Source organism: Mus musculus, chromosome 5, assembly GCF_000001635.26.
Source record: "Mus musculus strain C57BL/6J chromosome 5, GRCm38.p6 C57BL/6J".
Taxonomy (NCBI): Eukaryota; Metazoa; Chordata; class Mammalia; order Rodentia; family Muridae; genus Mus; species Mus musculus.
This window is the reverse complement of record NC_000071.6, coordinates 41,601,524-41,626,248: the sequence shown is the minus strand read 5'-3', so window position 1 is coordinate 41,626,248 and position 24,725 is coordinate 41,601,524. Positions and strand designations below refer to the sequence as shown.

At 42.7% G+C, this 24,725-nt stretch overlaps 1 protein-coding gene and 1 long non-coding RNA gene across 11 annotated transcripts in view; both read left to right on the top strand.

Annotated features, from left to right (window-relative positions):
- The window catches only part of Rab28 (RAB28, member RAS oncogene family), an 83,221-nt gene extending 81,945 nt beyond the window's left edge, over positions 1-1,276 (top strand). For 2 of the 6 annotated variants that reach the window (NM_027295.3, NM_001310592.1), the window contains exon 7: positions 387-1,276. In NM_027295.3, the coding sequence (NP_081571.1) occupies positions 387-479 (93 nt within the window). In that variant the 3' untranslated portion in view covers positions 480-1,276. The remainder of the gene's footprint in view (positions 1-386) is intronic. The other 4 variants (XM_017320585.2, XM_006503651.4, NR_132325.1 and 1 more) reach the window with 3 other exon arrangements.
- A 7,027-nt stretch (positions 1,277-8,303) lies between these two features.
- Positions 8,304-20,430, top strand: Gm35380. Of its 5 annotated transcripts, none has more exons than XR_868389.3 (3): positions 8,304-12,185; positions 16,602-16,761; positions 20,053-20,430. It is a non-coding gene; the product is annotated as a predicted gene, 35380 (long non-coding RNA). The 5 variants fall into 5 exon arrangements; XR_868388.3 differs by lacking the exon at positions 20,053-20,430 and adding an exon at positions 17,249-20,032; XR_868392.2 differs by lacking the exon at positions 20,053-20,430 and having other exon boundaries at positions 8,304-9,955; positions 10,601-12,185; positions 16,602-17,233.
- The last annotated feature ends 4,295 nt before the right edge of the window (positions 20,431-24,725 follow it).

The following is a 24,725-nucleotide window of genomic DNA, read 5'->3' as shown; positions in this document are numbered from 1 at the left end:
GTGTAATGATCATGAAAAGAGTAAAAAAATAATGAAAATCTTAAAAATGGTGATGTCTTTCCTATCAACTAAATATGCATGAATGATTTAACTTGTACTAAAATTATAACCAGGGTTTGAATATTCATGTTGAGTTGAGAGTTTTTAATAAAATTTGTGATAACTTCAGTAACTATTAAAATTCATAACTGAATGGCTTCCTTAAAAAAAAGGAGACGACAAACAAGAAAATCCCAAACCTATTTAATAAATTCTGGCCAATTATTTTTAATACCAACTCCTGTTTCATCTGTGATGTTTGTTTTTAGACATTCACCAGAGCTCAGAAAACAATTGCTCAGGGCCTTTTCTGATGTCTTGATAATAACTCTTTTCTTTTATGGCAGAGAGTGGTGAAGGCAGATATTGTAAACTACAACCAGGAGCCCTTGTCAAGAACTGTTAACCCTCCTCGGAGCTCCATGTGTGCAGTGCAGTGAGCACACACTGTATTGATAGTTCTGGCTGCTCTTCCCCTGAATTGGGCCCCAGCTGCCTAGGAACGTGTTTTATCAGTGACTGTCTCCGTAGCCAGCTCACACTTCCTCCTGCTCTGCTCCTTCATCCTTTAGTTGCCTGAGGGATCAGGCAGCTCCCTGGACCGGAAGGAGTGCGATTTGGAACCACACGTTTTGAAATCCGAATGGAGAGTCCATTCTCTGGATTGAGACTGCCTCCTCACTCCAGAAGAACCATGTTGCTTCCTTCTCTCTTCACTTCTTTGTTTCCCAGATATAAAAAATTTAACCAGATATGAAGCTGCTCCAAGCTTTGATGATCATTTTCTATCTGAACTTGTGTATGTGAAAGTGTACTTCAGAGCGCTGATGGTGAAAGCCTCTCAAGAAGGTGTTCCTTTGCTGGCTATTGAGAGTACAATATACAAAGCTGTATCTAATTGAAAGTGCTTCAAATGAGGCTGTAATAGAAATATTTTTTCATTTTTAAAGGAGCCTAATGTGTTTATATTGTAGTTTATAACTCACAAGTAGTGAGTATTTGATATTGTATTTTTATTACTGTATCATGGTCATTGCATATTTTATCATATTTGGCTTAGATGGCTTTATGGATTTTGATAAATGGTTCAGCTGATCCTCCACATGGAATTTCTCCTACAGACTGTATGAGAGTGCTTCCAGATGAGTCATGATCTCCTTGGATCATTGGGGATCGATCACACTGGACCTGTTGTGCAGATGGTTTTCTCAGATAAATAAATTTATTTAAAATATGTTTTTTGGGATTTTCATTTATTCATCTTCCTTTTGTTACAGAAAAACAAAGTATATTTGAACACATGGCTAGCAATCCTGTGAAGTCTTGTGTGCCGCTAGTTTCTTAAGCATTCCTAGGCATTCTGTTGGCTTGTTTATAGTTGAGCCTGTAGCCTGCCATTTCTAGGCCTCTATCAGCCCCAGCCCATTTTTTTCCCTAACCCATGCCACTCTTGGTTCTGTGCACATAAAACTGTGAATTCATTCCTATCTATTGGCTGCACACGTCCCTTAGCCAGGAATCCTCCTTTCTTGTCCTCTCCTCTCCCCTCCCATACCCTCTTCTTTCCCTCTCCCTTCTTCCACATTGTCTGCTTCCTGCTCTGTCTTGGTCATAATTGTTCTGTGTTTTGTGCAAAGGCCCAGTGCTCAGTGCATACTTGTTACTAAAGTAGGAATGACCCCCCTACATCCCCACAGTCCACACATATGTGAAGCTCTTCTAAGCTCCATGGCATGAGCACCAGTGCCTCTAGGATGCTTCCTTCCCCTTCCTGTCCTGCAGCACAAGGCACAAGTTTTCTCTGTGAGCCGTCTATCAGGGTTTTTTTTTTGTTGTTTGTTTGTTTGTTTGTTTGTTTTTGGTTTGTTTTGGGGTTTTTTTTGCTTCTTTTTTTTATTGGATATTTTCTTTATTTACATTTCAAATGTTATCCTCTTTCCTGGTTTCCCTCCCTCCCGGAAACCCCCTATCCCATCCTCCCTCCCCCTGCTTCTGTGAGGGTGTTCACCCACCCACCCATTCCTACCTCCCTGCCCTCAATTCCCCTACACTGGGGCATCAATCCAGCCTTCATAGGACCAAGGACCTCTCCTTCCATTGATGCCTGACAGGGCCATCCTCTGCTACATATGCAGCTGGAGCCATGTGTGCTCCTTTTTTTTTTACTAGTTTTAGAAGCCATGAGAACACTCAGTGAAGAAGTGTGTCTGTTATCTTTTCTCTCATGTTCTTCAATGTAAGCAATCTCTGGAGACTTGCTACAAGTGTGTGCTGAAATTTGTATATCTGGGTTTAAAGCTGTTAGAGATTTTAGAAAAGTTTATGTCCTATATGTCTAAGGAAACTGAACTGAGGAAAGGAAAAGTATTTGCCTAAGATAATGTGATATGAGAGTTAGACCTGATGGAACAGCCATCTCTGCCTCAAGGAGCTACAAGTTTAAATGTTAAAGATTATGACTACTCAGGATTTTGGGTTCGTTTTTCCATGTTATTACTATTTTAAAATTTATAATAATTTAGCACCCTTCAAAGCTGTCCAGGGTGATAAGCTTTCATCGTTGTGTAGATGCTGTTCCTGTCAGCTTGTGCCTACTGTTTGCAGACAAGGGCATTTAGGAGAAGAGGAAGCTGAACAAGGGCGAGCTAAACCCTCAAGGGTTCTTCTGAGCTCTCAGGAGAGAGAGATTTGATGGTGGTGCTGTTCTAAAGGCTGCGCTTGATTGCAGCCCATGGCTAAACTACATTTGCCATGGCTTTTCCTTCTGTTAAGGGGTAAAGCACACCCTTTGGCCCTTTTGTGGTGGCTTTTACATAGATATGGAAACTTGAGGGGTTCAGGCATTCCCAAGTTTTCATGTGAGCGTGATAGAAGCTGAACAATGAGAATCCAGGCACGGCACTCAGAAGGGGCGGTGGTGGCAGTGAAGATTGTGTGGCTGTGTGTTGTTAAAGTTTGAACTGAATGCACCTGAGCAGGGAGAGGGGCGACACTGGCCCTTGTAAGCTTGTCTTTAGTCATGGAGGATTCCAGGACTTGTCACAGGCACTGTTTTACTTTCGTATCAACTGATGAGAGAAGAATCGTCCCCGGTCTTGAGAGAAACTGGAACCGAGAGTGAGTATCCTTGGTAAGTGCAGGGCCAGGAGCCGTGCAGAATGCTTTTGGTCAAGATCAGAATTGCCTGATGCTGATGCTTGCTGGCTACACATTTGTGTCACTCAATTGATTTCCTAGGAATGGAGCAGGTCAGGTGGTGAGTGGTTCTGGAGAAGTGATGATTGGCCCGTGAGGTGCCATCCACTTTCTCAACAATGATGATTGAGCATTGATGAGCAGCATATGTCTTGGCCACTAAGATGACACCATTGCACACACTAGCAAGATTTTGCTGAAAGGACCCTGATATAGCTGTCTCTTGTGAGGCTATGCCGGGGCCTAGCAAACACAGAAGTGGATGCTCACAGTCAGCTATTGGATGGATCACAGGGCCCCCAATGGAGGAGCTAGAGAAAGTAACCAAGGAGCTAAAGGGGTCTGCAACCCTATAGGTGGAACAACAATATGAACTAACCAGTACCCCCCGGAGCTCTTGTCTCTAGCTGCATATGTATCAGAAGATGGCCTAGTTGGCCATCAGTGGAAAGAGAGGCCCATTGGTCTTGCAAACTTTATATGCCTCAGGGGAACGCCAGGGCCAAGAAGTGGGAGTGGGTGGGTAGGGGAGTAGGGGGGTAGGTTATGGGGGACTTTTGGGATAGCATTGGAAATGTAAATGAAGAAAATACCTAATTAAAATTAAAAAAAAAGATGAAGATAAGTTAGTCCCCTTGCTGCCTCCTCCGTCAGCCCTATTGGTTTTCTGTATGTCCATTAAGTGTGACCAGGTATTGAAAATCTCAGTACATGTACAAGCAACAGTACAGTTATTGCACAAGCAAGCAGAATTGCATAGGGCAAGCAGGTTTCTGAATTCTGCATTACCAACCTTTCCTATACCTCAAGGTTTATTTTTGAAACAATAATGTAGAATCCATGCTCATTTTACTGTGACAGTTACCTCTCCTGTCCACAGTTTTTAATTTAAGAAATTGTAAGTTTTTCCCATCTAGTTTTAGACACGTCATCTCTTGGAAGCACATGCTATAATATTTCAAACATATTGTGGTTACTTCTGCTGCTTACTGAGCTTTTGAGAAACACAAAAGTCTGTACTGAGAACTGGCCTCTCAAGTGCCTCTCAAGTGCACTCTCTATCACATGTGGCAGACTGCTCTGGAGTGGCTTTGGAGTGGCTTGAAGAACTCCTGGAATTGCTTTATTGTTCTGGGAGCAGGTAAGCCAGGGCCCTTTAAAGTTGATCGCTGAAGCAGAGATAGAGCATGACAAAATGAGATAAAATAGAATGTTTAAATGTTTGTGTGTTTAAAATAGAGAACCTATGCGAATGGGACCTGTAATGCTAGATGGTCTAAAAAGTTTCAAGATTCAAGGACAGGGAAATGCACGTCTGTTAAGGTAGTTGTAGGTCCATCTGTAGCCACAGTTCTTTCATTCTTGATAAAAGTCCCCCATATCTCCAGCCACTCTTAGTTTTAGGATTTTCATTAGCTTAAAGTCAATAGGACCTAGACTCCATTTGTATCAGTGGTTGGCTCAGAGATAAGGGGATAAGTCTATCAGGACTAATGACACACTGGGATGTGTGCTGAGCTGTCTGAAGTAGAACAAGAAAAAACAAAGAAACTCCAACCAACCAACTGAATAAACAAGAAACTCAAGTTGTCAGAAGATTATTTACCCGGTGGAGTAGGGTGAAAGCAGATGTAGCTCTGAGGGACATTGGCAGCCATTTGAGAGCACAAAGAGAAACCCTGCCCAAGAACAGGAGTGGAGCTTACAGTGTAGAAGCAACACTGGGAAGGGTTGGCCATAATGCCTTTCTGAATCAAGCTGTGTCTTGAGCTGTTTAGTAGCACTTGCCAATTTTCCTTTATCCTTTTTTCTTTTTCTTAGATATTTTCTTTATTTACATTATAAATGTTATCCCCTTTCCTAACTTCCCCTTCAAAAATTCCCTATCCCTTCCCCTTGCTTCCCAATCCACCCACTCCCATTCCTGGCCCCCGGCATTCCTCTATACTGGGGCATAGAACCTTCACAGGACCTAGGGGCCTCTCCTCCCATTGATGACCCACTAGGCCATCCTCTGCTACATATGCAACTAGAGTCACAAGTCCCACCATGTGTTTTCTTTGATTGGTGGTTTAGTCCCAAGGAGCTCTGGGGGTACTGGTTAGTTCATACTGATGTTCTTCCTATAGGGCTTCAGAACTCTTCAGCCCCTTAGGTCCTTTCTCTAGCTCCTTCATTGGGGACTCTGTGCTTTGTCCAATGGATGACTGTGAGCATCCACTTCTGTATTTGCCAGGTGCTGGCAGAGCCTCTCAGGATATTAGCCCAGAAGCTCAGAATCCTTCTTAGAAGGGGGAAGGGACAAAATACCCATGGAAGGAGTTTATCCTTTTTTTCAAATGTATATTTCTTTTAAAACAGTTTTCTTCTTGTGTAAGCAAATAGTTGTACTAGAGGTCTTCACTTGGATTCCCAGATAGATATCAAACATGCTAGAATATCCCTTAAAGAGAAGTGTGGCTGGAAACAGATTTTAAATAGGAGCAAACAGGGCCCAAATCACAGCACAATTACCGTCAAGGATTAGTGTAATCTTAGGCTGCAGTCGCCAGCTGAGCACCTTGGTAGTCTGGAGTCAGCAGGTAAGCAGGGCATGAAGTTCTGCATTTAAGTTCTCAAGCGATGCTTATGCTGCTGGCTTTTTGTTTTGTTTTGTTTTTTTTTAAAGTCTGATTTGCAAGACTAGACTATGGCTAACCACCCCCCCCCCCCGACTTATGGATGCTCCTCTTTTTAGAGGATAATACGACATTCCAAATAAGGTGAGGGGATTTGACGCCATACAAAATAGTTGAAAGAAGACCATGCTTAGTATGGAGGGGAGAAGGCCAGGGAAAGATGGCCAAGATAATGCTACTCAGATAGATTAGAATGGGCTCTAGGAGAAGTGTGATATGGTCCTCGAAGTAGGATAGATAGGTAGGAAGAAGCAGAGAAGATTCGGTCTGGACTAGGAAAGAACCTTCAAACGCCCCCCCCCCCCACCCCACACAAAGATGCAAGTTTTACTGTCTGTGTTGTTGCCCTCTGTTGTAGAGTCGTGGACTTCTGCTTCCCAGGGCTATGCGGCTAAAAAAAAAAAATAATGAAAAATACTAAGAGTATAAGACGAGGAACGGCAGTGATTAGTAATTAATAAAGGCCTTCTACTGTAGTTTTAAAACTTCTTTTGGCCAACTACAAGTTACATGTGAGTAAGGTCTTTCCTGACACACATGGAACCTTTATGCAAGGTAGAAAATGTGCATTCCTCTCTCAGGCCATTGCCCTCTCTTGGAGAACCTTTTTACTGTTTAGTAGGAACAAGGCATTGCTCTGTCTTGCACAACCAGTAAAGTATTTACGTCACGGGTGCTGTGAATGGTGGTCTGGTAGGTAGCCTGGACTAGACCTACAGAGCAGGTTGTAGCCTTGAGTCTGTATGCTTCAGCCTTTGGCTGGACAGTTGATGACACCTGTCAAACTTTGTCAGAAGGTAAAATCACAATGTTCAGTCTGGGGCTGGGAACCAAGAGCACAGACAAGTGTCTGCATTAGGGAACTCCAGTGTTAGAGGAGGAAGCAGGTGGGCTCCTGTGGCTTCCTGCCATCCTCGGTTTCCTGAGACTCCATCCATGGGAGAGATGATACGTGGACATGAACAGCAAGTTAGTTCACAAGAAGACAGAGGAAAAATGATCACTGCCTGAGAGTGACAGCCCCTTCTCCACTCACTGGAAATGAACTCGGCTGTCTGTGTACTCACAGTCTCATGCACTGTGCTTAGATCTGCATACTTGTGTTCTTTCCAGCCTGCAATGTACCAGCTTTCTGGGCTTGGGAGTCAGGAGTGAGAATATTCCTCCCTGATTCCAGGCTGCTTTCATTACTGTCACACTGCACATGGAAGGAGAACCATCTGCACAGAGTGTGGGAGGCACACACCAGCACAGCTAGCCACCCTTGGTTCTGCCTCTTGACTCCCCCTTTTGATCCATAGTAGCACCTACAGATTTTACATGGTGGTACTATGTCTCTCAAACCTCCCCTTTTCTACCAATGCAGCCCTCAGCCCCTGACACTGGGGTTACTCGGAAGCCTCCATAGTGGCCAGCACACACGACCATGGGAATGAGTTTACCCACGAGTTTATCACTCTTTCAGATCCCCTCTGTGGTCCCATATGGCCTTTTCCATCAAGGGTAGGTAAATTCCTGTGTGACATGCAAAATCCTTTAATAGGCTTCCCACCAGCACCCGTTCTTCATTACTAGTGGGCATTTCGTTCTAGCAGGTGGCTCCCACACTCTCACCTTACCTAGGATTTCTTTACAGAGAGAGACACGTTGCAGAGGGCAGTTAGGGAACTACCTGCTAGAGATCCCTCCAGCTTGGTGTCCTTATCAGAAGAAACAGAGGGGCTGGAGCAGAGCAGGATGGGGACCCTTTTGCTGAGTTAGTTACCCCAGTGACTCATTTGGGACAATGCAGGTATTCTATGCTATTCAGAAGTGGGTTTCTAACACAGTGCATGGTGTAGTCTGCCTTCCAGGGGACCTCTAGGATTCTCACCTCCTTGGTGACATTAAATTATATAATCCCATAGTCAGGAACTGAAGAAATGATGTGTGATCTCCAAGGGCAGGCCACTAAAGATACTGCCACTTTTACCTCAGCCTCTTGAATGGTTACCCCTCCACAGCCCCCTCCCCCCATTCCATCCACCCTCTTCCCTCTCCCCTTTGCCTGTATGAGGGTGCTCCCCCCCACTCCTGCCCCACCACTTCATCATCTCCCTATGCTGGGGCATCAAACCTCCACGGGATCAAGGGCCTTCCCTCCCAATGATGTCAACCAAGGCCATCCTCTGCTACATATGTATCTGGAGCCATTGGTTCCCCACTGTACCCTCATTGGTTGGTGGTCTAGTTCCTGGGAGCATTGGGTGGTCCAGACAGTCGACATGGTTCTTCCTATAAGGTTGCAATCCCCCTCCGCTCCTCCAGTCCTTCAGCCAGCTTCCCCACTGGGGTCCCCTAGGTCAGTCTGATGATTGGCTCCAAGCTTCCACATCTGCATTGGTCAGGTGCTGGCAGAACCTCCCAGGGAACAGCCACACCAGGTTCCAATTAGCACCACTCCCTAATGACCAAACATTCAAAAATATGAGCCTATAGGGGTCACCATTCTTTCTTAAACCATCACATAAAGAAGTACCAAGCTGAGCACTCCAAATTCCTGACCCACAGAACTAGGAGGGATAACCATTACTGTCTGAAGTTCTGAAGCATTTGGGTAGTTTATTTCATAGCAGTAGCTATTGTAATGACTATTAGTATCTTTGACAGATGAAGGCACTGAGGCTTAGCACATTTTGGTGAGCTATCCATGACTGTAAAGCTGATGAGGTAGGGGGATGCTACCTACCCCAGACCATGCAGTGCAGCAGCCAGACCTTTACTGTCCCCATGCACAAGTGGTGGTGCTGCTTACATAGTTTCAAATGAATGAACAGACATTTAAGAGAATTAATTACATCAGCATATATATGAATGTTATTAAAGACATAGAAAAATATCTACAGTCCCCATTAAGTTGGATTTTCTTACTATTTAGTATTGAGAATATGATTATCCAAATAAAGTCAGCTCCATTATCTATTCTGATTGCATAAATGATGAACAAGAAAGAAATTAAGACTTCCTTTGTTGGCATGGGATCACAGCTATCTTCTATCTATCTATCTATCTATCTATCTATCTATCTATCTATCTATCTATACCCTGAAGCTGTACTCAATATAATTTACATGGTATGAAATAAGCAATGAGACTTGCCCCTTTTTTTGGCTGGGTAATATAAATATTTTCTTATATCTATGGGCATCTTTGTCAATAGTTGTTAATATGATAATATTCACTTATTTTACTAGTAGAAAGTTTTTCTTGCTTTCCTGTTATTAAAAACTATTCTGTGTGTAATGTTTTATGCTTTCTTTTATATATTTACCCTTAAGGTAAGCTCCAAGAAGTGGTCAGATCTTTACCTTAAAATTATGACCTATGGCTGGTCATAAGAGTAGTTAGAAAATAATTTCAAAACTTTGACAAACTGCCCTCAAAAAATAATGTCCTAACTTGTTTTGCCAGTCCAAAGGAGTGCCTACTTCCCTGTGACCCTGTATGCCAATGCACTAGACATAGTAACTTCCAACAACCTTAGAAGCAGGACGTTGCTCTGTAGAGTTTTTGGGTATGAAGACTTGTCCATTTTCATGTACAGGACTCATGGGGACTGGCTTTCTGCAGCAGTCTTAGGAAGAAGGAAGACCTGAATGGTAATGAAAAGGCCAGCCTGTGAGAACATTTGCCCACTGCCTCTATTTGGCCCTAACTTCTTTTACTTCATCTATCTGTTGTATCAAATTCTTTCAGTGTCGACTATTTCTTATATACGATGTAAATACCCTTAGAAATCTTTCATTGGAATTTGTTTAATTTGTACTGCATAAAGTCACAGCCCACATGTAGCTGTTAAAACAGAAGCAGCTGCTGTTGTATGCACCAAGCCTTTGTCCTTATTTTGCTTTCTCTTTCCTCTGAAGACTCCTAGGTAATGATTACTAATCTCTTCTTTCCCTGTCACCTGTATACCAAGCCTTCTCCTCTTCAAGTACCATCGAGGCATCATCCTTCCAGGAGGCCAAGAACCTGGGTCTTGTGCCAAAGTATACTTAATGAAGGTTTGTTGAATGAATGAAACCTATCTGCACTGTAGACTGTGAAGAACTACACACAGCTTGGGAATGAGCTGAGCCTGCCCTGTTGTGGAAACTAAATGGAGAGACAAATTTTGTCCTAGTTGGAAACCAAAATCTCTTCTGCTAGCGCCCTTCTCTTTATTTGTAATAAATTTGTTAGGTAGGATCAGAGGCTCTTTGTAGTGCATTTGTTGGGTGGTGTCAGAGGGTCTCAAACATGTTTGATCACATTTACCAGAGAAGCTGAAAGTATCAGCAATCCTTTGGCTCAGGCTTCTGGGTTCCATCTGGAGACTACTGGGCACACAATAGTATGGTCAACAGTGAGCTTCCGTTTGGTTAGCAAATCTATAAAATGGGACAGCAACCATGATGACATCTCTTGAGGTTTTTTAGGGTTGAGATGAGGGTGTGGGAGTCAGGATCTAATAAAACCTTAATTCCAAACCAGAAGGTGAACTGCATCTCTGCTTATCTTGGAGAGCCTGGGAGTACAGATTTTGAGACCAGATACTAGTAGAAAACTAAACTCTCCTTTGTTATGGAAACTTACTCCCCTGTGAGACCCTGGGTTTCTTTCTTTCTTTGTTTTTGATTTGTGTTTTGTTTTGTTTTGTTTTTCACTAGCATTCCAGACTCCCTTGAAGTTCCCTTATTTAGTTCCCTTCTCCAAATCTACCCTGACCTGGTAAGAAGTCTTGCTTCCCAGTATTATTCAGCTTCACAGGGCCATGGTGTTTGAATCAACTGCTTCCTCTCACACTGGCTCTGCTTCCTGTTCTCATTCCTGTGCCCTCACCGTCCCAAATTTGTCTTCCAGATTAGCCAGTGATAAACTGATGGATTGGCTTGCTTCTCTGCGCTGGGTTGGAGGCAGATAGAATGGTATAAACGGTTGCCAGAACATTGAGCAAACCGAGGTGTTTCCTTACTTCTTTCACAACTGGTTGGTAGAAGCTACTTGGGTTTTTGATGCCACCTTTCTAGGCTTCCCTTCAGACAGGCAACACGGTGGAAAGGCAGAACAAAGGAACTGAGAATGTACCAAGTAAAATACCAGGTGCCAAGCTAGGGCCATGCAAGTTTGATAATGGCCAATCTCCACAGTTCACCCTTTCTGCTACACATTTCACCAGGGCCCTCTGCTGTGGTCCTTGCCTGAGGGTACTGTGAGATTTGAGATTCTTGACTTTTACAGAGCAGGTAGCTGTTAAGTAGAGGAGAGAAATGTCTTACAAGAGATAAATGTCTTGTCCTAGTTCGCTTTGCTAGTAAGAGGCATGGTTGGGATTTGAACTTGCTTTCCCTGACAGGAGGAGCTGCCCTACCAGGCAGTACTCATGCTTATTCAGGCCCAGTAGTTAGCATTTGTATTTCCAGGGAAATGAAGCTAGAATGGGATTTTTTTTTAAAAGAAGTTTTTGGAGCCAAAATTATTTTAATTTTATGGCTGGGAAAAATGTAAACTTACATTTCCAGCAGACCAGAGATGATAAAGTATGTGTTTGTCAAATAAAATTCTTTACTGTGATGAAGTAAATCATTCTTTGGCTTGTAAAAAAATTAGGCCTCACTTGAACTGTTTTCACTGGGACTTTTGCTAATATTTCTGTTATCTCCATTAGGGATTACTATGACAAATGCCTTCTATTCGCTTCGTTAAGCACTTGGGTGAACGTGTGAACATGCAGGGCTTCATAAGTCACAAGGAAATGAAACAACATGGTCTTCTGGAAATAGCTTGAAAACCCAACAGACTGGGACTAGCATCTGGCTCTGCCACTTAGGAACTACAGCACTCTCAGTAAGCTTTCTCAGCTCCCCTAGGCTTTGATTTCCTAATGTTGGGTGTGGGCATCACCATTTATCTCTAAGTCATTGTAAGCATGGGATGAGAAGGCATGCTGAAGCATTCTACAAAGATCCTGGTATGGGGTGAGTGTTCATTGTGTGTCTCGATATGTTGTGGGTAGCTCTCAGAGTAACTAGTGTGTAGCTCTCAGGGTAACTACTAGCTACTTACTGACCATATTGTTTTCCTCATGGCAGGTAGAAACATAGAAGATGCAGGAAGGGGCCAGGACATGGTCTTGCTAACTGGCTTTCTCTACTTAGGCCCCTTCCTTTGCTAGCAGATAGAAGCCTGGTTGGTACTCATCTTAGGAACCTGTCTAGAACACTTCATGTTCCAGCATCGCTGAGGTCATAGAGGGTGAGAACATAGCATGCATACTTAATTTTACTGAGAGACACAATGTTTTTCAATTTCAGATATGGCCTGTTGTGGGGCAACTGTGATATATTTTCTCAACAGTGAAATCCCTATGTTTAGAGCTGTTTGGAAATAGGCCTAGGCAGGATCGGGTAGGCAATTTCCATTTCAACTTAGATCAGAGTGAGTTGTGAATTCTGCATGGATTTCAGGGGGGACAGAGCCTCCAAAGCCCATTCTTAACTGCTTAATGGAAGTTCTGGGCGTGACAGCCTCCCCACATCAACCCGATGGCCTCTTTATCTGCCTACTGTCCAGGAAAAGAGTCAAGTGTAAACTAACCATTCATGTAAATGGGCTGTCAGGTCACTGAACTAATATGTTATGGTTAATCTGTTAAAACAGCAAGGTCCCTGCATTTATAAACACTCCTTGATAAGCTCCTTATAGCATATACAACCCAAGAAAATGAATGGCACATACCACCTGTCCTGGAATCCCTGCCCACACCCCACACTGCTTGTCCAGATGACCTCTACTCTAAGTTCAGCCCACTCCACCTCTTCCAACTAATGTGAGGCCACCTGACCTCAGCTCTGTGCTGCCTCTGGGGTTGGGGTTGGGCCAAATATTCCACAGAAGTGCAGAGATCTTGCTTAGAGAATAAGTGTGGCTGTGGGTGGTGGATGGGTGTGAAGACATAACAGGATACTGTTGGGAGCTTTGTAAGATGCCAGTCCACTCGGTATTTACTGTTCTGTCCTCATCAGTATCCCAGATGCCATCCCAGTTGCCTTATCTTGCCCTCAATCCTTAGTGTTGATATATATTCCCCCAGAGATGTCTCGTTTCCATGGGTAAAAGACCCTCAGGTCAGCAGCCGATCGAACTATGGGGTTGGGAGGGAAGATTCTATCATATGTTAATTTGATGGATCAGAGAAAGATTTCTGGGAAGGGAAGAGGCTATCAGAATCTCAGATTTTTTTGGCAAAGTTAACAGAAGAAAGTATCATTGCCTGTGGAAAAATATGGTGACTATCAAGCCCATTCTATTTTACCTTCAGTTTTTAGAATCTTTCAAAAACACATCCAGCAAAATGGCAGGAAATATAAATATGCTGGAAGAAACAATAGTAATTTCTCCAGCTTGGTGTGAGGATGGCGTTACTCATATTTTTTGTCTAAAATGTATTTGAAGTTTTCTTTAAAAATGATTGTACTTCTCCTGTTTGTCACCTTTCCCCCCTTCCATTTGCTGTGACTTTATTGTGTCTTTTTTTTGTAAGCATGACTATTTGATATATCATAATTCCATACCCTTTCTGATATTTTCCCACAGAGCTGGTTTCCTGAGCTCTGGTAAATGGTTCAGTGTCCACTGTCAACACTGGTGAGCCCATCTCTGTGCCTGCTATGCTAATAGTTTCAGACAGCTGGTCACACTCACCTGCCTCAGGCCTTTCTGTCTGCTGTGGTTTCTGGCTCCTGCCTATGCACCCCCTATGGGTTGCTCTTATTGTCTCTCTTCTCATCCTTGAGGTAGTATCTATTTCTTCAGTTTTTCATTTTGGCTTCAGCCATTCTCACTGTATCTATTAACCAAGGTTCCTTAGATAGCAAAGCATGGCTGGAGGAATAAAGAAAGACACTTAGGGAAACTGGGCACATGTAATAATGGAGACAGAGGAGTCCCATATTATATTTTTTCCCCCTAAAGCTGAAGAGTCAGGCAAGTGAGTTGTGAAATGCAGTGCAGAGCTGAGGGCCAGAGCAGTTGACAGTGTAAGCCATACAGCCCCAAGGTCCAAAAATCCAGGGACTCTATCTGTGGGCAGGAGCAGATGGATATCCCAGCAGAGAGAGAGAGAGAGAGAGAGAGAGAGAGAGAGAGAGAGAGAGAGAGAGAGAGAGAGAGGGAGAGGAGAGAGAGAGGGGAGAGAGAGAGAGAGAGGAGAGAGAGGAGAGAGAGGAGAGAGAGAGAGAGAGAGAGAAGAATCTGCTCATCTTCAAGCCACAGATGACCATCCCCATTGGTGAGGATCTCTTCTAGAAACATCCTTTTCAGAAACATTCAGAAGTGAGGTTCTGGCTGTGTCTTAGCCTATTCATGTTACTCCATCACACAGAAGGCATTGCTAATCCCCCAAATCTGTATTAGTCAGGCTCCCATTCTACCAACATATATTAAGAGCTCTTTGCAAGTTCACTGAAGTGTCTTGCTGGTGAGCCCCAGGGAGCTGACTGTCTCTGCTTCTCCAACACTGTGATTACACACAGGTGACACACACCTGACTTTTTAAAGATGTGAGTTTTGGGGAGAAAAACCTAAGGTCCTTGGACTTGTAAGGCAAACACTCTACCCATGAACAGTCTCCCCAACCTCTGTCTACAGTGCTTTCAGTTTGTCTATTGTTTTCCTCCCAACTCTTTCTCGTTTGTCTTCTGCATATGCTTTTCCAAACAGCTCTCCATGGCTCTCCAGGCCTTAGGGTGTCCTAACTACAAACATGTTCATATTATGCCCTAGGTAAAACCTGTGATGGTTCCCATTGCATGAGGCATCACCATGATACCCAGCCACCCTCTTCCCCTTGCCCATGCTTGCTTTGGTATTTTTCTGCCTCTCTGGGACTTACGACTTAAGTTTCATAACTGGATCACTTGAAGTGTAACATCTCATGCTTTTCCTGTCTGTAACACTTCATCTTACTTTCTTACCTATGTCCATTTTTTTTTTCTTTAACCCTAACCTCAAACCTCACTCATTGTGGAAAGCATTGCTCGGGTCCTTCAGGACCCAAGCAGTCAGTACATGTATTTTCACCTACACAAGTCCCAATATTTATCTGTTCACATATCTGTTTGCCTTAGGAACTCAAGTAAATGTTGACTAAATGAATAAAAACACAATTCATATGGCTTACCATTCTCTTTAGTTGTTATCCATTCCTATTCAAAATATCTTATATAGTTCCTTATTAGAAAGCCAGGGGAGAAATGTGATTGCAGGGTTCTCCAAATTGGACAAAGGACTGGAATTTCACCTTTGACCTCTCATCCCTGGCACCAACTTTAAGACCACAGCAAAGCTCCCAGAATTTCAAGGCACTGGACATACTCTCTGCCCAACAGATTAATTTTAGAGTCATTGAAATTCCGCCAAGTGTGGGGGGAATGATTTAGAAGCCAGGCTGACAGCCAGCAAAGGAGGAAATTGCTCTCTGTCTATTTCAAGATGAGAGAGCTGTAACCACGGTACTTCCCCCTGTGATGCTGTTCAAAAAAACATCAATTTAATACGTTTATGAAATCTAATCTTCTAACCATAAGTGTTTCAGGGCTGGCTTTGATGTTTAGGGAAAGGAGCCTGATGCCAGGGAGCTCTGTCGATTTGGCGAGGGTGTTGCCTTGCACATAAGGAGAGCATTGGAATCCCTGACACTCTGAAGAGTCATCTTTGTGTAATAAATTGATGAATATTTAGTCACTGCTTACTGTGTTCAAAACACATGTGCTTCAGAAGTAAACACAAAATTTCAGTTAAGAGTGGGGTGCTTAGGTCCTACCTATCAGAACCACTTGATGTGTAACTTCTCATGCTTTTTCTGTCTGTAACACTTCCCCTTATTTTCTTACCTATGTCCATTTTTTTCCCTTTAAACCTAACCTCAAACCCCATCCATTGTAGAAAGCATTGCTCAGGTTCTTTAGGACTCTAGCAGTCAGTCGTGGCACATTTCCTTGTTTCTTTTTCATTTGAGAAATAGGGTTGTTCTATTTACCCTATAGGAAGAACAAAAATATTAATCAACCAGATCCCCCCAGAGTTCCCAGGAACTAAGCCATCAACCAAGGAGTATACATGGCTCCAGCTGCATATATAGCAAAGGATGGCCTTGTCAGGCATCAATGGGAGGAGAGATCCTTGGACCTATGAAGGCTTGATAGATGCCCTAATGTAGCGCAATTGAGGACGGGGAGGTGTGAGTGTGTGGGTGGGTGGAGGAACACCCTCATAGAAGCAGGAGGAGGGAGGATGGGATAGGGGGTCTCCGGGAAGGGGGAAAACTGAGAAAGGGGATAACATTTGAAATGTAAATAAAGAAAATATCCAATTAAAAAAAAAAAGAAACGTGAGAGAAACAGTCAGAAAGAACATGCCTTGCGTAGTTCTCAGCACCTAGATGTCTTCTCAAGGGGGCTGCCTAGAGTATTTGGTCCTGTGTAAATACAACTTGAGTTGTATCTTACAATAAGAACAATATTCAGTTATGGAGACTGCAAAGTCCACTGGAAATGGACTTATCTCAAAAAATAGAACTACCATCTGATTCAATAATCATACTATTGAGTATATATAGACAAGAAATGTTACCACAGTTAAAAAGATGTTTCCCTTCTATGTTCTTTGCAGCACTGCTCATATTGGCCATGAAATGGGAACCTTTGGCTCCATCAGCAGATGAATGGATAAAGACACTTTGGCACATCTATCTATACAGTGGAATACGACACAGTAAAAGAGATGAAATCATATTGCCTGGAACAGAATGGATGTGACGAATGTCATAATGGTGGGAAATAGTCCAGTTTCTTCTTTGCCTTTCTAGACAGAACTTTTTGACTTCACTCACTTGGAAAATTTTTTTAAAAGTTGGTTTCATAGAAGTTGAGAATAGACTAGTGGATACTAGTGGCTGAGGAGATTAGAGAGAAGGGGAGAAGAAGGGAGAGGAGAGGAGTGAAGTTTGCTCTTGGATGCTAAGTTATAGTTAGGGGAAAGATGTTCTAGTGTGCTACATAGCACAGCGGGGTGGCTATAGGTAACCATATATAGTTCAAAAAACTACAAGAAAAGTGATTTAATCTTTTATCACAGAGAAAAGTCAGATATGAGCAGTGTCTTAGAATAATGTACCAGAACATCATTTGCATTGATTTTGTGTCAATTAAAATTTTCTTAAACGTATTTGGCTGCTATAATAGACTTTTTAGAGAAAAATAAAGCATCGGTTAATAGTGTTTGCTATATCCACAGTGCATGCTTTGTTTCCTCTTAAGGCTGGCTTGGCACTGCCAATGTGATGTCCTTGTGTGTGGAATTGGGCAGAATGCAGAGACCAGTGTGTTGTATATGCCAAAGTGTGACGATGAAGCTGACAGTATGAAGTATCTCCTGTGCTCAGACAAAAGAGATGCATATAATACTGACCCAACAGCATGGAGTGTGTTTTCTCTTGGAAACTACTTAGGAAGTGATGGGTGTTTACTACCATTTTAATTGTATGAGTGTGCAACCAAAGCAGTGGGAAGAGGAAGTCTGGAACATTTTTCTACAAAATCCTCATGTAGTGAAGTAAAAATGAAGATGGTTTGAAGTATGTGATGCACACTTGTGTAAGCGCTCTTATAGAACATGCCCAACATGCAGTGAATATATATAGTGGAAATTAAAGAGAAACTGAAAAAAATCATGCATGCCATTTGTCTCATGTGACAATAAGCTAGCAAATGCCAGTTCATGCCAATGCTCTGGCAAGCCATCAGGGCTTCAGATTCCTGCTCTGGCTTCCCGTGTATGACTCCATCCTCTGTAGTGCCTCAAAACTGCAATCCAGATCTTCTCTCGATGCCTTCATATTCACATCCCAAGCAGGACTGGGATAAAGAAGAGACTGTCATGCTTACTTGGCCATGATACTGTATTGTCTTCCTCTGGATGACTCAATAACGAGCCTTCAAGAAACAACAGAGGCTATAAACAGTGGCTGCAAACAGTACATGTTTATTAACCCACAGTTCTAGAGAGCTACAGCCCAAACTCATTCTCCCTGGACTAATGTTGCAGGGTTGTGCTCTTTAGTGGAGATGCATTGAGGCAGACGGCAACCACTTGTCCTCACCAGGCAGAGGTTACCTGTATTCTTGGCCTGGAAACTCTTGCAACTTCATAGGCTGCAGAAGCTGGCCCCTTGCATGTGGCATTATTGTATCCCTGCATTGTTATGGTCTCTTTCTTCAAAGGATCCTTGTGATAATACTGAGGCTACCATACTGAGGTAACCACACTGAAGAAATATAATCTAATCTCCCCTTCTCTAAACCACTACTAGTTTTCCTCTGCAAATTCTCTTTGACAAGGAAGGGGACATATCCATGACATCCATGGATGTGAACCATTGTGTGGTTCTTGACTGGAGCTGGTCCTGCAAGGCCATCCTTGGTTACATAGAAGTCTGGGCAATCAAGGTTTTGCATTTGGAACTGTCTTATTTAGAGTTTCCTTTGCTGTGAAGAGACACCATGACCAAGGCAGCTCTTATAACGGAAAACATTTAATCCAGGGTGGCTTACAGTTCACAGGTTCAGTCCATTATCATCATGGTGGGAAGCATGGCACCTAGGCAGGCAGACATGGTGGTGGAGAAGTATCTGAGAGTTCTATATCCTGATCTGAAGGGAGTCAGGAGGAAAGTGTGTCACTGGACATATCTTGAGAATAGGAGTCCTCAAACCCTATGACACACTTCCTTTAACAAGGCCACACCCCCTAATAGTGCCACTTCCTATGGAGAAAAGTTCAACCATATGAGTCTGTGGGGGGGGGGCAAACCTATTCAAAGCACCACAGGAACAATACAGGAAGTGTAAATAAGAGAGCAGAAGGGAGAAATACCAGTGGAGTTATCTACACACTGGGAAATAAATGCCCAGGTGGATAGCTTGCTCTATGCATTAATGGAAATTTGAAAACAGGCTACTATTTCATGTTGGTAATGGATGGGCTTACTATGTGTCCTAGTTAGCTTTAACTGTCAATTTGACACTACCTAGAAATAGCCTGAGTGGAGAGCCTCAATTGAATTCCTTAGAACAAACTAGCCTATAGTCATGCCTGTGGGAGAATTGTCTTGATTGTTCCTTGACATAGGATCTAGCCCATTGTGGGAGGGTCATTTCATGGCCAGGTGGTCCTGGACTACCTAAGGAAGCTCGAGCTAAGCATGAGCTTGTGTGAGCCATCAAGCAGTCTTCCTCTAGGTCTCTGCTGTGCTTCTTGGATGTGCACTGAGTTCCCTGGCCAGAGGTAATGCTGTGTGGAATATCACCCTCAGCCCCAAGCTCTGCTCTTAATTGTGGATGTGATATGATTAGCTTCTTGAGTCTTTTACCTTGACTTTTTCCTCAGTGATGGACTGTAACTGAGAATCATGAGCCGAATACACCCTCCCCTCTTCTAAGTTGCTTTTGGCCAACATGTTTTATCACAGCAACAGAAAGCAGAGTAGAAAACTTTGTTATAATCATTGCTCCCTCACGCTTACAGGCCACCTCTGCTCTCCAGCCTCACTCTATGCGCACTGTGCTGTTGGCATAGGGTAGCAATAGGCCATCCATCATTTCCTTTGCATGGAAGAATGCACAGCTGTCCTCCCAAGCCACGGTTACTCATGTTGGAAAATGTTACCCCTCTATCTCTCCCGTCTGTTCTTCAATGGGTTAGGTGTTGTGGTAGGGAGAGTGCTGGGGAGGAGTTTGCCTGGCCATAGACATCAGACAGACCCATTGACATAGAGGGCAGAGGTACTCACTGAGGAGAAAACACCTCATGGGGCAAGGCCTAAATCGTTGCCATGGGTTTTGTCATGGGACATGATTTTTCCCCCATGTAGCAGAAAATATCACATAGAAAAATTGGAATATATTATTTCCAAGTTGGCCACCATAATGAAAGTAGAACCTGGGATGAAAATGGTTTTGTGTTGTCTCTTGGACAACAGATAAGTAGAAACTTGAACAAGATAAAAGTATGTGGATCCATCCCATATCTAGCCACCAAACCTGGACATTATTGTGGATTTCAGGTACTGCTTGCTGATAGGAGCCTGATATGGCTGTCTCCTGAGAGGTTCTGCCAGAACCCGACAAAGGCAGAGGAGGAAGCTCACAACCAACCGCTGTACTATGCTCCGGGGTTCCCGATGAGGAGATGGAGAAGGGACTGAAGGAGCTGAGGGGGTTTGCAGTCTCATGGAGGGAGCAACGGTGTCTACAGGCCAGACCCCCCCTCAAAGATCCCGGGGACTGGACCACCAGCCAAAGAATACACATGGAGTGAACCATGGCGTTGGCCATGTATGTGGTAGAAGATGACCTTATTGGAGAGGCCCTCAGGCCTGAGGGAGTTCAATACCCCAGTGTAGGGGAATGCCAGGGCAGAAGGATGGGAGGTGGGGGAGGAGCACCCTCATAGAGGCAGAGGGAGGAGGGATGGGATAGGGGGTTTCTGAAGGGGAGGCCTGGAAAGGGGAAAACATTTGAAATGTAAATAAAGAAAATATCCAAGGGAAAAATATTCTTTAAAAACCACAAAAAAAAGTATGCGATTTTTTTATTTTTGGATTCCATAAAGATGTTGACAATATCTACTGTTTCATTCAATGTCTCTTTTATAAAGTAAGGGACATCAGATTGTTTACCTATAAGAGCTTTGTTCTCTGTAGAAACTTATGGCTTCTTTTAAAGGATTAAATACTTTCAAACATGCACATAGTATATTTTGATTGCTTTTACCCACCACCTTTGTCTCCCTGTCACCCTTGTTATGCTCCCAATTTTCTGTGGGTTCCGTTCCATGTTCATGGCGTTTTGTTTTATTTTGTTTTGTTTTGTAATTCACTGAGTTTCACCATGGTTGGTTGTGTTACTGGGGACATGGAGCTGTTTACTGGAGTCTGGTGGGCTCACTTACATGCATACATATGAAGATACTGACTTTCCCTCCCCCAGAATCTTTTAGTAGCCAATGGTTCAGCAGGAAGAGTTAGGCTATGGGCTTTTCTGACAGAGCAGAGTAGCATGCATGTATCCCTTTGAAGTTTGGGGTTGGCATCATGTCAAGTTTTATAAACTGTAAAACCTTGTGTCTTTTCTTCTTTCCTTTCCTACTCTTGACTATTTTTATTCTACCAACTTTGACGTATAACTAAACATCACTAATAAGTCTGATTTCTATTCTATTTCATGGCCTTCTGCTATTCCATTGTATGGATTTACCACATTTATTTTATCCACACATCTGCTATGAATTTAGTATTCTATTTTTATTTTTGCTATCTTTCCTTTCATTTTTTAATTAAAATCTAGATTGAATTTCATGGATCATATATAACATTATGCTTTAATGTTTACAGGCCTTGTGGAGTAGTTAAATCTAGTTGGTTAACCAGTACACTTACTCACATCATTATCTTTTCTTTGGCTGGTCCACTTAAACTTGACCTCATTATGTTGACAAGTACAATGCCTTGCCATTAATCATAACCACACTGTACAATACATCTCTCAAACTTATCTTTCCCACTTAATTGTGTATTTCTTTGACCAACATGTGTCCCTTTTGAACTGCATTTACCAACTGCCTCTGGTAACCACAATTCTAATCTCTACTTCCCCGAGAGATTGACATATATTACATGCCCTTTAGGTTAACCCACAGTGTTGCAAATTACAAGATTCAGGTCATTTTTCTGGGTGAGTAGTATTTCACTCTTTGAATGTACTTGTTCATAAGCACTTATGTGGACTCTTGGCTATTGTACTGTGCTACATGCTGATGATGTAGAACTCGGCACACTGATTTGTCTCCTTTACATGTATGTCCACAAGTGGGGTTGGTGATCATTGAGGTTATATTTGCATTTTCCTAATGGTTGATGGTATTGAACTGCTTTGCTTGTCATTATTGGTAATGCGTACATCTTTGGAGAAACATAGTTATATATTTGCCCTTTAAAATGATTAAATTATAATCTTATGTGTATGGGTGTTTTTGCCTGCCTATATGTATATGAACCATGTGTGTTCAATACCCACAGAAGCCAGGAGAAGGTGTCAGGTCCTGTGGGCTTATAGTTCGCAGATCATTGTGCTCAACCATGAGGGTGCTGGGCATCAAACTGGAGTCCTCTGCTAGAGCAACAAGTGTTCTTAAACTCTGATTAATTTTTCCAAATCCTATTGCCTATTTTTAAAATGAAGTTGTTTGCTTTGAATTGAAGAAAGTGCAGCTATTTGGTTCACAAGCCAGGTTCTGGTGGACCATGATTTTAAAGCACTCTGCCACCAACACAAAGAGGCCTTCGTGTCTCCCTCCATTTCAAGCCTGAGGCTTAGAAATATGTGTCCGGAATATTCTGATCTCATTTCATCATTTTGACAATCAATGGCTGTTCACCTCAAAAGTGCTCCCGCAAAGAGAGGCACGTAATGTAGATACTTTGAATGGCAAGAGAGGAGAGTTGGAAATCTGGCGGCTGGCCTCTGTTTGGGCAGAAGGCTGGAAAGGGTAGAATGTTCCACATTCTAATTATCTTCTAACCACTGTTGGGCAAAGCTCCATGGGCTTACCTTATTGGCACTTGTGATCACCAGGCTGTGTCACTTCGAGGGAACACAGAGTGTCTCTTTGCACATAGATCATGAGGATGGAAAATACAACAGATCTGCTTTTCCAGAGGAACACAGGCCTCCCTCAGTCCCCTCAGAGTTTTCCAAATGGTTCTGGGAATCTCTAGAAGCATGTCTGCCATTTAGGTGTTCTCTAGGGACATATCGTCTGCTAGTTTGTGGAAACCCTGCATCTCACCTGTCTTGTTCTAACTTGTGTTTACTTACCATAGCAACAGCTTGATCACAGTCAGATAGGAACCCTTTGCATAGAGGATAGGGACATGCTTGGATAGAACACGTGAACAGTCCCCAGAGTCACTCTATCCCCACAATGAGCAGTCTTCAGCTTTTTACTGTAAATGTATAGTTTCTTTGGCCAGGCTTATAAAAAGGCTCACATACTCCTTAGCCTGTGATTTTCCTATCAAGAAATGTTGTTTCTCTGATTAAATGCATCCTTTTCATCATTGCCAGTTGTAAAAATATTGTCAGAGCCCAGGTTGGACAAAGAACGGGATCTTGCCATGTTGATTTTCAGACTCAGATGCTCATCAGGTCATTTTTCTCTTGAGATGAATCTGACACATGCATATTTCTGTGCTTCAGTTTGTAACATGTACAGTTTTTTAAAATGGTGATAAAATACATTTTGGTAATTTCTTATCACACAGTCTCATCATCATGTAGCCCTGTTGACCTCAAACTAAAGCTGAGGGTGTCCTTGAAGCACAGATCCTTATGTTCCCATCTCCCAAATGCTCGGGATTATACGTGAGTGCCATATGCCCAGAGCATTTTGACATTTTAATCTTAAAATATCTCACTATGTCTTTTAATAAATTTACACGTCCACATCAAATAGTCTATTTCCCAACAACCAAGGGAGACTCCTAGACATAGGGAGTTTAACAGGGTTTGGCATCTTCTTGGAAAAGCTAGGAGAACAGTTACTAAAGGGTTGCTGGATACATGTATTATTCTAGACTCTCCACATGCTATTCTAGCAAACTCCTTGGGTGGAGAAGAAACCAGAGCTCGTTTTTACAACATTAACACCCACAGGTGGGGGGATGGGCAAAGTGCTGTGCTCATGGAAGAAATATTTCCTTCTTTAACTTGGCTTCAACTTGCATTATAATAAAAAATAGGAGAAGCACTTATGGTTAATTTAACAGTTCCATTAGTGAAAGAACCCTTAGAAATCCATCCAGACTTCTCATTATATAAATAGAAGGAACTTCTCAGATGGGGAAAATGCCTTGTTCAAGCTCAGATCATAGGAGCCAAGTGCCACTTCTTCATCGTCGTGTAGCCAAATAATCCTCTACAGCTGATTCTGAATCACTGTTCTCCCTACACTTTGCGTTGATGGCTGTTACTGGCTAGTAATGGCTCGTGGTATTTACTTTTCCAGGTTCTAACATTTTATCATGTAGCAGGACTCTACCGCATTGGAAAAAGAAGGTCTTGATGGTGAAGTCAGTTCAGACCTAACACAGTTTAAGAAGCTTGATGGACAAGCATTGTTAATCCAGCAGAGCTTCAGTTTCCACTATTGTGTCAGTTCTTGTAATTAGATGAATTGTTTCATGGATGACAAGTCTATGAATTTTCTTTAAGAAAGGGGTCTCAACTAGGAAAAATTAATCCTCTGTTTCTTATTGGATGAAACAAACCTTGAGAATAATAGTAATGATTTTCTAGAAGTTTTATTAGGACCCGAAATACTTCTACAGTGGATGGTTGGTCTCTCTCCTCAACTCAGTTTGCCTCTGACTCAGTTCTGGCTTCTGCTTTGTTTGACTCTAACCTGGGACCTTACAGCTTAGCATCTCTTGGTGCTAAGTTGTAAGGTCCCAGTTTAGAGTCAAATGAAGCAGACTCTATGAAAGAGATGGGGAAGATAAAGCCCAATCTCTTGCATGGATCATTTAGCAATCACCAATTATTGAGATTAGAGCATGAAGACCAAGCTGCACATCTGTTACATAAGTGTAAAGGCATAGGTCCATTCCATACATCTTCTTTCGTTGGTAGTTCAGTCTCTATGAAACCCTATGGGCCCAGGTTAGTTGACCCTATAGGT